Raw genomic sequence first — 13171 nt, forward strand, 5'->3', positions numbered from 1 at the left:
TTGCTCGCTTTCTCTCCCTCAGATAAAAGGAGCAAACAGACTCCACCCCCTCTCTCACCCTCCTCTCCCTCTCACTCACTCTGTCACACACACTCACTCTATCTCCCTCTTTCTCCCTCTTTCATGCTCTCTCCCCCCTCTCTCTCTCTGTCAGTGTCATTCTGTAGTGGAGATGTGGAGTGTCTTTCTGTCTCTCTGTCTGTTTTTCCAGCCTAATTCAGCGGAGGAAGGTAAGGACTAAACTTTTACTTGAATATATTTGCGTTAAATCTGTGCTTGCATGCATGTGTGTGTGTGTTTATTGCTATAGTGTGATGGAGCGTTTGCTCAGCTCTCTCATCATGTGCTTGTAATGAGTCCACAAGTGCAGGATGGACACTTGGTCTGCCTCTGCAATAGCTCTCTAAGAATGTGGCTCTCAGGGAATTCTGGGCACTTTGACAATGTGCGAATCTGTGGCACCTCAGGCTGGGGCGCCACGAAAAAGTCCAATTCATCCTGGATTTTTTGGGGCTCCACCTCCAGCTTGGGACCCCCTGATTAATTATCACGTTTCCCCTTGCTCACGCTGCCCTATGTGTGTTAGTTTTGTGTTCTCTGTATTTTGCTCATGCTTGTGTGTTCCACTGTGGCCGCACATCAGATAGGACTTTGCTGGCATGGAAGTGCCAGGTGTGCGCTGGGTCCTATCACTCTCCTGCAACAAAAGAATATGGAAATAAGGCAGCAGGCTGATGAATAATTGCATAACCCATTTCTCTTTGACTATGGAGTCTGCGACTCCCCCACCCCGGGCCCCCCATGTCACTCATGATCTCATGGATGTGACAGCCGGAGACCCCTGCCCCCCTCCAGTACAGTTATCAGTGCCAATTATTTTCTATGGATGCATCTCCTCTTCTCTGCTCTCCATGCTTTGTCGACATAAATGGAAATATTATATGTCTTAAAAAGTACAAGAGTGAGTGAGCGAGCATGTATATGTGTGTGAGACAGGGACAGACAGACAGTCTGGAAAGGCACATAGTTAAGTGAGACTCCATTCATGAAGTGTTCTGTCAGATCAGAGTGGGCTGACTTGAGAAAACTGACAGTAATTTGATGACTCAGACTGTCCTTATACAGTTCATGTTCCTGTGCTTGTACATCTGTACATGTGTGTGTGAGTGTGTCTAGCCATAGGTGAGTGCATGCTTTAGCATCTGCCTATACATAGCGTCTGCCCCTACATCCTGTCCCCTACACTTGCGGGGGCTTCAGCAGTCACCACCCAATTACTTTCAAAGGAAAGAGCTGCACCTGTCCATGCTCATCTCCCATTGGCTTTAGTTTACTGCGAGGTGTGTGTCAGTAATGGTCATTAACAGAGGTAACTTATATGTCAGCCACATGCCACAGATCCGAGCTGCGTCTCTACCAGATGGCCTGGACTAAGATGAGACAGAATGACAGAGAGGGAGCGAGGCTGCACAGTGTTACTGGCCTACTGACTGTTTGTGTAATTGAAATAGAGCTCTCCATAAGACAGTATTAACCCAATAGCATGGTCATCCATATAAATCCATATAAATTGAAGCATCTAGTTACGTCACGAAGGAAGGATTTGGCGTCTGCCTCGGCTTTGATCGCAGTGAATGGCGTGTCTGTCTGGACTGACTGGCTGTTAACGGATATGTTTATTGTCTGTCTGCTGCTTTTGTCTAACAACCCCTACTCTTGTCTGTTTTTACACCACACACTGTTATGAAAAGTATTTTTTAGCCTTTATTTTTTTCTGCAGTTAAGAGTATAAAAGCTAGTTTGCTGCTTCTTCAGATGCAGAAAAATACAGAGCGTGTGAGTGACAGGGCCTTTGATTTATCACTCTCACATGCTGCCTGTGTGAGTGTTAATGCGTTCGCCCACAGGCATTGTTGATGTGAGGTGTTGATGGGAAGCCACATGGCTGGCCTCTAAATTGTTGGATCTGTGTTGAGGATTGCGTGTTCACGTTGGATTAACACACCACACTGAAGGGGAGGCCTGCGGAGGCACACCTGATGCCCCTCCAGCTCCCATCATGGATGAATGGAGCTGCAGTGATGCTCATTGAGCTATGCATATCCAGAGACTAACCTTGTATCATTAATGAAATTTATCTCATATCCTGAAAAGGTAATCTCATCTGATTTCCACCAAAAGGCAACAGGCTGTGCAAACTGTATACTAAAATGTTAAAAATATATAAAAATCCACCATATGGTTGGGGGGGAGTGGGGGTTCGCAGGTGTTACTCCAGTCCTGAACCTAACTACAATCTGAAAGTACTTTACTTGAGGATTTCCCTTTTAAACCACTACTACCATCTACTTGTACTCTCCTTCTTTTCAGAAGAACACGTTGTACTTTTTGAATCACTACATTTTTCTGACAGCCACAGTTACTTTTCAGATTTTACATAAAAAAATTAACAAGCTAATAAAATCAAATACTTTGCTAAAGATTAAACCATTGCTTCCCAACATTTTCAGCTTGTGAACCCTTTAAAAAAGCAGGGTTTAACTGGGGTCCCCTGTCAGACCCTGTTTCAGAGGTCCGTGAGTTTCATCAGAGAAACACTATATCTCTAAACTTCTCAAATGGGTTCAAAGGTTGGACAATTTCAAGCCCAGTCAACTAAAATTACTGCTAGAATTATACAATATATCGCAAACAAGCAAAGTTTAGATAAAACCAATTAAATGATAAATTTGTGTAGCTGAACTTTTTTTTCTTCTTTCTTCTCCCATTATTCATCTCAACACCCCTCAGATTTATCTTGTTGCCCTCTGGACAGGCCCTGACTCCTAGGTTGGGTATCACTGGACTAAATGACCTAATTCTATGTAAAGCAGTTAGCTCACCAGCTACAACAATGCAATGATATTTACACACTGATGCATCAGTATTAAGGATCTAATTGTATATTATATAATATTTCAGCAATCACAGGGAACTATTTCTGAACATCGAGTACTTTGATACTTTAAGTATATTTTGTTGCTAACCCTTTTTTTTACTTCAGAAAAACTTTGAATGCAGAACTGCTTGCTATGGAGTATTTTTAAATTGTTGTAATGATACTTTAACTTAACTAAAAGATCTGAATACTTCTTCCACCATTGTTATCTGTAGATAAAAAGAAAAACACCCGGCAGTATAAATTTTGGGCCATGTTGACATTCTCACTTTAGGGTCAGCTGAGCCATCCTTCCTGCTGTGGCTTGTTTCTGGCTTTAAGTGGGTATCAATTAGGCAGATTATCATCCTCATCCTGGGTGTAATAAGCTATTTCTTTTACAGGATGTGATCATTTAGAGAAAGTGTGATAAGAAAACAAATGGCGCGCTTGTCACAGTGGGTGTGCAGTGGGACCAATGCCACAACAGCCCTGAAAAGCTTCCTGCTCTTGTTCCTCCGGCCTGCATGTGCACCGAGCTGCAGAAAGAGAGAAATCACGTGCTGGTGGGAACTTGAAGACGCAGCTTCCCCATCATTGACACTACAACACTTAACTGTGACCAGGCGTTATTTTTAGCAGCGTTTTTTTTCCATGTAATTTTCAAAAGCAACATAATTTTTGTGGCTGTTGAGAGCGCTGTAATGACATTAGACTACTTTTCCTCAAATGAATCACACATCTGCCATTTGTGATATGAGAGGTTTAAGCCCTCAGGCAACTGCGAACCCAGGCTATCTGCTTTGAGTCAGTCAGTGTCGTGGCAGATCACGTCACAGATAATACCCCTGCGCAGACAGGCAATGAGTTAGAGCCAAAATATAACTGAAAGATGAATGTGTGGTATGGACTGCTGTGACACTGGAATGTAGTTTGCAGTTTCGAATTTCACATTAAAGCTGCACTTGGCAGTTTGCATACTGGCACCCACCAAATGGAGGGAGTGCTAAGTTTGACTGTTGAAGCCTTCACTATTGAGAAATGACACAATGAGATTACAGTAAACTAATCTCTTCTCAGATTTACATTCCTTCTTCTTAATGGCTGTTGAGGGTGAAAGTGGTGATGGAAATACGTTTGTAGCAGGCTCTGGCTTTGATGGGGTATCTAGATTTTTCTCTATCAAGAGCTCACGGAGTTTTGGGAGCAACGTTTGTATTTTTTATATAAAGTTTGATTTTTCATTTCCACTGCACACATATTACTGCCCTACAGTGAACATTTAAATTGGGAGAGGGACAAACGTCTCTGCTGTGGCCCCATTGGCAAGTCATTTTTCCACAAGATTTTTGGCTAACACAGCTTTTATTGGGTGTCTTTAAATGACGTCATGATTCTTTCCTTCATGCCAAAGCTAAGCCTTTCTAGGTATTAAAAAAACACAACCAAAATGTCTCTAATCTGGTCCTGAGCTTTCAAGTCAACCGACCTTTGCTAAAAGGATAGGAGAGAGAGGTATAGGAGTACCCGAACAGGTTATAGCATTAGTTTGACATTTTGGGAAATGCATTTATTTGCTTTCTTGCTCAGAGTTAGAGAGAAGATTAATATACCCGCATGTCTGTACAGTAAATATAAAGCTGGAGCCAGTAGATAAAGGCTAGAAACAGGTAACAAGGGTAACAAAATCACCAATGATCAAAAAATGAAGAATAAAAACATCTATTTGTAGTTTTAAAGGAAGGTACGTACAGGAATATTTCTGGGTCAGGCAGAGGGAATTCCTGGAGCGAGACGTAAACAAAGTCACCATTTGTACTGGTTGGATTAAACGAGCAAGATACAGTATAATGCATAGAGAGGTGCTTTTAGGCAGATTTTGTTACAGACCCAGGCTATCTGTTTCCCCGTTTCCAATCTTTACACTAAGCTAAGCTAACGAGCTGCTGGTTGTAGCCTCCTATGTCACCAACATACATGAAAATGGTATCTAAAGATGCCAGTATACTCTGTCAGAGCTGCTCTTTGGACTGTCGAATGGCCTTGGAAATCCCCTCCCCCAAACCATTCCGACTCACGGCGAGATGGGCGAGCTGTGCGGCGGTGAGAAAAGGGGTCAGGGTTTGAATTTCTCTCTCGTGCTCTCTTTTTTATTTTATACGCAACCTTTTCGTCACTTTTCATGCGAACATCCAAGTGCAACAATTTCTTCCAGTTAAGACTGTCTGAAAATGTATGCCATTACCTATATTTAGACAATATTGTGTCCCCCCGCTCTTTATGAGGGCCGGATTTTCACTCAAGTGTGGCCATATGTACTAGCTATAAACACTTCTGACTCCCCACACGGTCGTACAAGACACTGTACAAACTAGTTCTTTTCTAGCATAACCCAACCCTAACTCTTGGCAAAGTGAATAAGCACATTTCCCAAAATGCTGAGCTTTTTTTCTTTCAGATGTAGTTACCCAGAACCGCTCTCCAGTTGGTAACCTAACCAGTCAAACTTTTGCAAGTGCGTTATCTTCAAGATAGAGAGTCAGTTCTCGTGAAATGTCCTCCTACCTGCGCCTGTTGCTGCCTGTTCTGCGACTCATTGCAGGTATTGCTCTGTCATCTAACCTACCTTAAGTGCTGTTTGTTTCAGCTGCACTTTCATTCAGCTTAACCGCCAGACAGTTTTTGATGACTCCCTTTGACATATGCATGCTTATTTCTGGAATCACGTTAATCCCCCTCCTTCCTCGCTCCTCCACCCTCCTCCTCTTGCTCCCGCTCTGTCTTGGCATATCACTCTCTCACTGTGGTTGTTTGTAATGATGGTTTGGTATAGGCCTTGTCCTTGACTGACTGTGGGTGGGAGCATCTGGAGCGTATAAAGAATGGGTGGAGATGGGTGGATGAGTGGACAAAAGACAAAACAAGACCTGACCGCTGCTCAGAACACTTGCAGGCATGGTGGGAAATTTTTGTGAAAGTGTGTGTGCGCAAGTGTGTGTTTCTGTAACGTGTTCTCACCTGTGAGCTCAGTGAGTCTGTGTACTCTTTGCAGGTGCATTTACTTTGGTGTTAAGGAATATCGCACACACACACACACACACCCACAGTCACACCCCTCTAGCCTACATTTATGTTAACAACACGTTTTTATTTTTTTGCTTGAGTGTCAGGAGGGCTCTATTGCCTGGAAAGTGTGCTGTAAAGTAGCATACATTCACCGTCAAAGAGGCGTGACATGAACGACAGCGCTACACTTAGCGCTGGAGAGTGTCAGTGCATGCATGGCCACACAGAGAGGAAAAGTGTTGGGCAAAGAGAAATGGATGGAGAGAGCGGAGAGAGGGTAACTCCCAGCTGAAGTGAACACTCCAGTGGCAGAGGGGACAGTCATGAACTACTGTAGGTCAACTCTGCACAATAGCATAGAGCATTTACACCCACACCACACACAGGAAGAGAGGGGGGAAGAGTGAAAGAAGCACATTCGTATGCACAAACACAATCCTATCATCTCCTTTTCATTCCTGTTTCATAATCCTACCTTTTCTATTCTATTATGTCCTCTTTTTCTATCAAAGCTTTTCCCAAACAAACAGCAGATCTGGCATCAATAATGGAGCAGAGCCTATCTCCTTATTTAACGTACAGAGATGCCTATGCTGCTGTCACTTTTTAGATGAATAATACACACATGAAGAGAGGGGGCGGATGAGAGGGACAAGGGACAAAATGGAGGTAGAAAAAGGGGGAAAGGTATCGAGTTAAGTGAGTAAAAGACCAGAGTGGACCAGGAAGACGTGAGAGACCGTCGTGCATTAAAGCAGCACTCAGTTCCAGATTGCCGACTCAGCACTTCTCCAAACTGTCAGGGACAAACTTTGAGTGTCTTGGCCCTCAGATGGACTGATAACAGAGATGCTGTAGCGCTCTGTGTACATGAAGGGGTTGCCTGAGAGTTAAATAAAGGGGCTTTTACTGCCAAGTGGACTTACCAGCGAGTGTCCCTCTCTTTTGTTCAACGTTGTCTCACACGCACACAAGGTCCAGTCATGATGCCTCGGCTCCAGCTAATCCTTGAAAGGTGTGTGTATCACACCACTCAACGCTTATCTTGCGATGTCGTGGTGAATTATTGAACATGCTAATGTCATGCAATGAGACACGCATGGAACTCTTTGAACACCCCTCCATGTAATCCTCATGTACAGGTTTGTCCCAGAAAGATCAGAGTCGACGTGAGGACCTGTGGTCCCTAAGGCCCCATGACAAGAAGCTAAACAGTAGAGGCATAAATATTAATGTCAAAATAGTTTGCTATACATTATTTATGCATGACTCTGCCCTGAAGCAGAGGGTTAATTGAATTTGGAATAACACATTTGCAGATTTTGTGTGTGTGTTTGTGTGTGTGTGTGTGTGTGTGTGTGTGTGTGTGTGTGTGTGTGTGTGTGTGTGTGTGTGTGTGTGTGTGTGTGTGTGTGTGTGTGTGTGTTTCTTATTTGATATAAATATGATGGTGCTTAATGAGGTCAGAATACATGATATGTGCGTGCGTGCGTTTCATGCAGGGCAGCTTTATACATATAATGATCATTTATTATTTTGAAGTGAAATGAATGATGATTCTTGACAGGAGACAGAGCTTGGGGAAACTAATCAATGGGCAGTTTCCATGTCATCACACACAGCTTGAACGTTGTGTTGTGAAAGAACACGGTACCATGTCTGTCCTTCTTCAGCAGCATCATTAAACAAAATAGGGAAGGTGTGTGACCAGTGGAAATTGTCATTCCTCTGAAAGGCTTAAGACTTCATGGTTTGGTGGATTAGGTCTTCTCTCTGTAGTTGATTTTATGCTGATCGGCTCTGCCGAGCTGTCCGGACATAAGTTGCATTAAAAAGTATTTATTATGTGGCTTCACAGAATCCTTAGCTGTCAAAGTCCATTTGTATTCTTTTATTGATACAGCTCATATCACTCTGCATCCTGGAGGAAATCCATGGAAAATGTGTGAATTTAGTGAGATTGACATAAAGACAAGATAGTGGGTGAAAACAGATAGACCGGGGGGGGGGGGGTTGGAGGGCAGATTTGCGGGGTCTCCATCTGTGATTATAATCCTAAAAAAAAAAAAAAAAAACTGTTTACGGCACAGTCAGAGAACAGTGAGGTGGGGGTGATTTATGTCATAAACCACAACTGGTATCATTTTCTCCTTGTTTGTTGGATTTATTAAGAAGAAGAGGGATTCAGTGTGTGTGCACAGGCGTGTACGCCCGAGAAATAAAAACCGAGCCATCTCAGTGAGTCACTGGTGCTTTGGGGAGACAGGGAACCTTTTGAAATCCCATCCTGTAACTGTGATGATTATGGAGATAATATCTTTCAGTCGCTCTTTGTCTGGTTGTCAGAGAAAGGAAAAGAGAGTCTCCATTTCTCTGGTGAACGATTGTGTGACATGAAATGGAAATAAAAAGCATGAAAATTGTATGACAACATTGAGGAGAATTATTTATTTGTAAACAGAGGCGAATGGCTCCTGCCTGTGTCTACATGCCTTTGGGCGATTAGTGCTGTGCATGACAAAATCAGGCACTGTGTGTTTTTCTCCATTAACTCCATCTGTGCGGGCATCCAAACCTGAAGTCTGATGTTTTTGCCACCTTTTAGTGCGCGGCAAACTTTGGCCACTGTTCAGCTGGCGGCTCCTCAACAGAACTGAGTGCAGACTGTGCCAGACTGGAGGAATGGCAGTCGCCACGGTTTTGGAATACTAATGGAAAATTCAAGGCCTTCAGTTTTGTGTGGGAAGCTGCCATGTGTCAGCACACAGCACTCAGCATTAAACTCACTTTGTGTGTGTAATTTCTTTGCCAGCTTGCTTTTTAAACCCAAATTATGGGTAAATACACTCCAACATAAAAGTCATAAGCTATTTTCATGATTTTCATTTCAGATCAGTGGAAATGAGCAAATGCCTGCTAAAACCTGAAACAAAACAGAAATCAACATTGAATATATCGTCCCCCACAAAATGATGAAGGTTCCCCTTGGGTCTAACTGTAAGAGGCATCAGCTTGCTAAGTTTCAACAAAATGTGACAGTAACTGTTATGGCCTTTTAAAGTTGGAAAATTTGACCTTTAATCACGGTGCCCCATCAGGTCAATCAGTTTAATTTTTAAACACCAGAACATTGTGCCAAAATGCATCATCACTCAGAATCCGTTATTAGGTTTGACAGATGCACACAGCTGGAGCGCTCCCTGAATTTATTCCGTGGTGGGAAAAATCAATTAGAAATGTGGACAAATCCTGGACCCGTTCCACCAACAGTAAAGCAACTTCCAACTACTTGTGGTATTTAACAAACACACTGTTTGATTGATCGGAAAAGCTCCCCCCAAATAATGGCTATTAATTGACAAAGCCGGTCTTTGTCAAGGCATCTCAGAATCACACAGTCTGCGGCTTTCAATCCATGAGAGAATATCTCACGATTACAAATTCCATTTCACAGTCACTTCTGGGGTTTTTTTAGCACTCATTCTTTTTCAAGTTTCAGCTCTTGAGCAGCACTCAATAGCGTTAATTTGAATTCTGTACATCTTGTTGGTCTGTTTTCTCATACCTTGTCTTTGTCTCTGCTTCCTTTTTCCTCAGTGATGCTGCTGGACACAACAGAGTCTACCTCAGAGCTGGGCTGGACCACATATCCAGACACAGGGGTAAGATGAGATTTGGACTGTCAGTGGGCGTTCCAGCTGTTGGGAGGCTAATCAAATGTGTTAAACACGTGCTCCACATGTGTTGTTTTAAGTGCTAGGCTGCAATTACATTATTTGTTGGACTTGGTAGTAACTCTAATGATGGTTTAAAGACAATACTACGTAACAAATTGTTTTTTACAGAAAAGGTCCTGTGAGGTAACTGATGGTAAAGTTTAGGCATTAAGTTACTAATAATTGTCTTCGGTATAGGTCTGTAAATAATGATTATTTTCATTATCAATTAATCTGCAGGGTTTTTTTGTTTTTGTTTAACTGATTAATCATTTGGTCTATAAATTAAAAAAAATGCTCATCACCATTTCCTGGAGCCCAATGGGATTTATTCATATTCAGCTTTTTTTTTTTTTTTTTTTTAGTCTGACCAACAGTCCAAAACCCAAAGATGTATTAAGTTTACTATAATGTAAGACCAAAAAAAGCAGCAAAGTTTTTTATTTCAAAAGCTGGAACCATCAAATGTTTGACATTTTTATAAAAACTGGCTGAACGATTTATCGACTGTTAAAATAAGTTTGGTATATCATTAGATCTGATTATGTCTATGTATTCGGTTAGTCATGGTGAAAGGCCCTGCAAGTAATTATTAGGACAATTTAATTACACACACTTTACATTCCGGGGGAAAAAGACTTCTAGATGAAGAATAATTATTTCTGTGTTTCTCAACTTATCATATTTGACCATAATGATGAGCTAATATACACACAGTATAATGGATCTTTAATATATCAGTTTCTGTGCAGGTTGTCAAAAAACACATAAAGACATTTGTCTGTAAATCTGTAGATAACTTCAACAGCTTATTGGCTCACAGATGTCCACATTCTTGAATTCTGTTTAAAACAGAGCCAGTAAAATTTTTGCTATGGATTCCTCACCATGCTTTCCCTTTCACACATCAAAATCAAGCACAAGTGCTATAGTACCCATTTTGCTAGCTGGCGCATTTTCCAGGGCAGCATTGATTGCAGTGATTTAAATAAACAGCAAGCCTCCACAAAACCTTGAATAAGAACTCTGCCAACGCTACCATGTAGAGAGCTGCTCGAAGATTAGGAATAAAGTTATAAGTGTTCATGTTAAAAGATGGGTTAAGGTCAGAGTCATTATCTTGCAGAATGGCCGGTATCTGACATTGACTGGCTTCTGGTGGGTGGCGCACAGCCTTGGAATGAGCACAGTCTCACCTTGCCTTTAAGTCAGCCTTGAGGGCATAAATGCCCCCGAAATTTTTTTTTTCTATTGGTCTTTACTGTGTGTCTTCATCCATGATGAGATCGCAGTGATTGAACCATAGATCTCCGTTCTTGAGCTGCTTTTTATTTAAGGTTGTTTCATCGCCTTGAGCTGTGTAAATATGTGTGTGGGGTTACATGTGAGACTGCGTGTGTGTGTGTGTGTGTGTGTGTGTGTGTGTGTGTGTGTGTGTGTGTGTGTGTGTGTGTGTGTGTGTGTGTGTGTGTGTACTTGCGTGACTGTGCTGGGGTCAGCTCCCGGGTCAGCTAAATTCATTCATCTGTGAGTGATTGTGGCTCAGTTCTAATATGGCTCATAATTACACTCATACATCGTCTTCATTGTCATCTATGAAATAATCAGTCAAACTACATGTGAGAAACTGTAGGACATTACATGTACTTGGTTCTTGGTACTGCGGAGGAAATTCCTTATGCCAGTTACTCAGAACAATATTGGACAACATGTTCAAACATCTGATATAAAAATTTGGAGCATCATACTGTGCATGAAATGAAAACAAGTCACAACTACCTACCAAAACACTACTTTAGTGCATGGTTTGGTAAATGTGAGCCAACAATTACGACCTCCTATACCACCGGAGTTTCACATGTTGGCAGCTGAAAAAAGAGCAAATGAAAGTAAAGTAGTCTCTAACCAACATCTGGCAAGCATACACTCTCACATCGAGCCTTTTATCTCACCTTACAATGGACTTTAGCTTTACACGCTGTCATTATCACCCCAGTCTGGCCTCCACCGTCGGGCCATAATTGTACATGATGCTGGATTAATTAGGGCCTCCTGTGTGTTAGGAATCTGTGAACCATGATGACAGCTGCTAATAGGGGCCTATCCATTTGTGTATGTGAGGAAGTGAGGGAATGTTTCTGTGTGTGTGTGTGTGTGTGTGTGTGTGTGTGTGTGTGTGTGTGTGTGTGTGTGTGTGTGTGTGTGTGTGTGTGTGTGTGTGTGTGTGCATGAGCAAGTCAAGCATTTACATGAGTTTTTATTTATTTATTAATTTTATTTATGGTCCCAGAATGAGAAGTGCTTCTGAGATGGAGATATGGTTATTTGACCTGGGGCATCAAGCTGAGAGAAGTGGAAAGACAGACCAATAGAGGGGGAGAGAAGGAGGGAGGTTGTGTGTGTCTGAGTTTGTGTGTGTGTGTGTGTGTGTGTGTGTGTGTGTGTGTGTGTGTGTGTGTGTGTGTGTGTGTGTGTGTGTGTGTTCTTTTTTTTAACCCTTTCCTCACTTTTCTCTTCACATCCCATATTTTCTTTTGCTTTAGGGTCTGTGAACATTCTTTACCACGCTCTCCTCTCGCTTCTACTTGCTCTCTTACCATCTTTCCATTCTTTTAATGTACTGACAAGCGTCTTTGTCTCTGCCTGTCTCTCCCTCTTTTAATCTTTCCTCCTTTTGCCCTTCACAGTCCTAGAGCCACTGCGTCTCTGCCTCATATTGTTCCTTTCATCCCCCAACTCAATCTCCACTCTACCCCTCATTTCCCCTCAGTGTCAAACCAGCAGAGACTCTCCACTCCTTGCAGTAGTCTTTGCTTTTTTCTCTCCACTTATTTTCACTCTCTGTTCTTCTATTGTGTTTTTTCTTTGTGCTCATGCACGCGCATATGTCTTGGGGTACATGTACGTGCCTTTCTCTGCTCCTGCGTGTTTTTTTGTGTGCCCACAGTTGTGTCCAAGGCCCTGCCCCTCCCTATCCTGTGTGGCTCTCTGGCATTTCACTTCAAATTAAATCACGAAGATGAGTCGTCCCTATTTTTTTTCTCTTTCTTTCCAACGCGTCATCCACCCCTCCTCCCCAATCTGCCCTGTTTTTCTTCTTCTTTCTTCATGAGAGAGGGAGAGAACGAGACGAGAAATAGGAAAGGGAGAAAGGGGGGGGGGATTGGGGTCAGAAGACAAATGAAAGCTGTTTTTTTTCACAAAGTGGCGTTGGATGTGTGGCACGCAATGCCACACACAGATACCAGTGCCTACTCTTGCTACCTGAAGGTCGGTGCCTTTTGCCATCTGGTCAGGATTTTACTGCAGCCCCCTGACTCTGTCACACAATAATACAGAAAAAATGTGTTTGCTGTTTTCCCACTCTCTCTCCACTCTCCATCTGCATCCCTCCACCCTGCCATTAGCTCTCTGTTGTTCCCTCCATCCGATTTCCCTTGTTCCCATATCTGACAGAAAGTGAACCACGACC

General features: G+C 42.5%; 1 protein-coding gene across 1 annotated transcript in view; it reads left to right on the forward strand.

Annotated features, from left to right (window-relative positions):
* Positions 1 to 130: 130 nt before the first annotated feature.
* The window catches only part of ephb6 (eph receptor B6), a 36101-nt gene continuing 23060 nt past the window's right edge, over positions 131 to 13171 (forward strand). Inside the window, exons 1-2 of the mRNA XM_040117493.1 lie at positions 131 to 230; positions 9581 to 9645. Of these exons, the coding sequence (XP_039973427.1) occupies positions 173 to 230; positions 9581 to 9645 (123 nt within the window). The 5' untranslated portion in view covers positions 131 to 172. The remainder of the gene's footprint in view (positions 231 to 9580; positions 9646 to 13171) is intronic.

Source organism: Xiphias gladius, chromosome 22, assembly GCF_016859285.1.
Source record: "Xiphias gladius isolate SHS-SW01 ecotype Sanya breed wild chromosome 22, ASM1685928v1, whole genome shotgun sequence".
NCBI lineage: Eukaryota > Metazoa > Chordata > Actinopteri > Istiophoriformes > Xiphiidae > Xiphias > Xiphias gladius.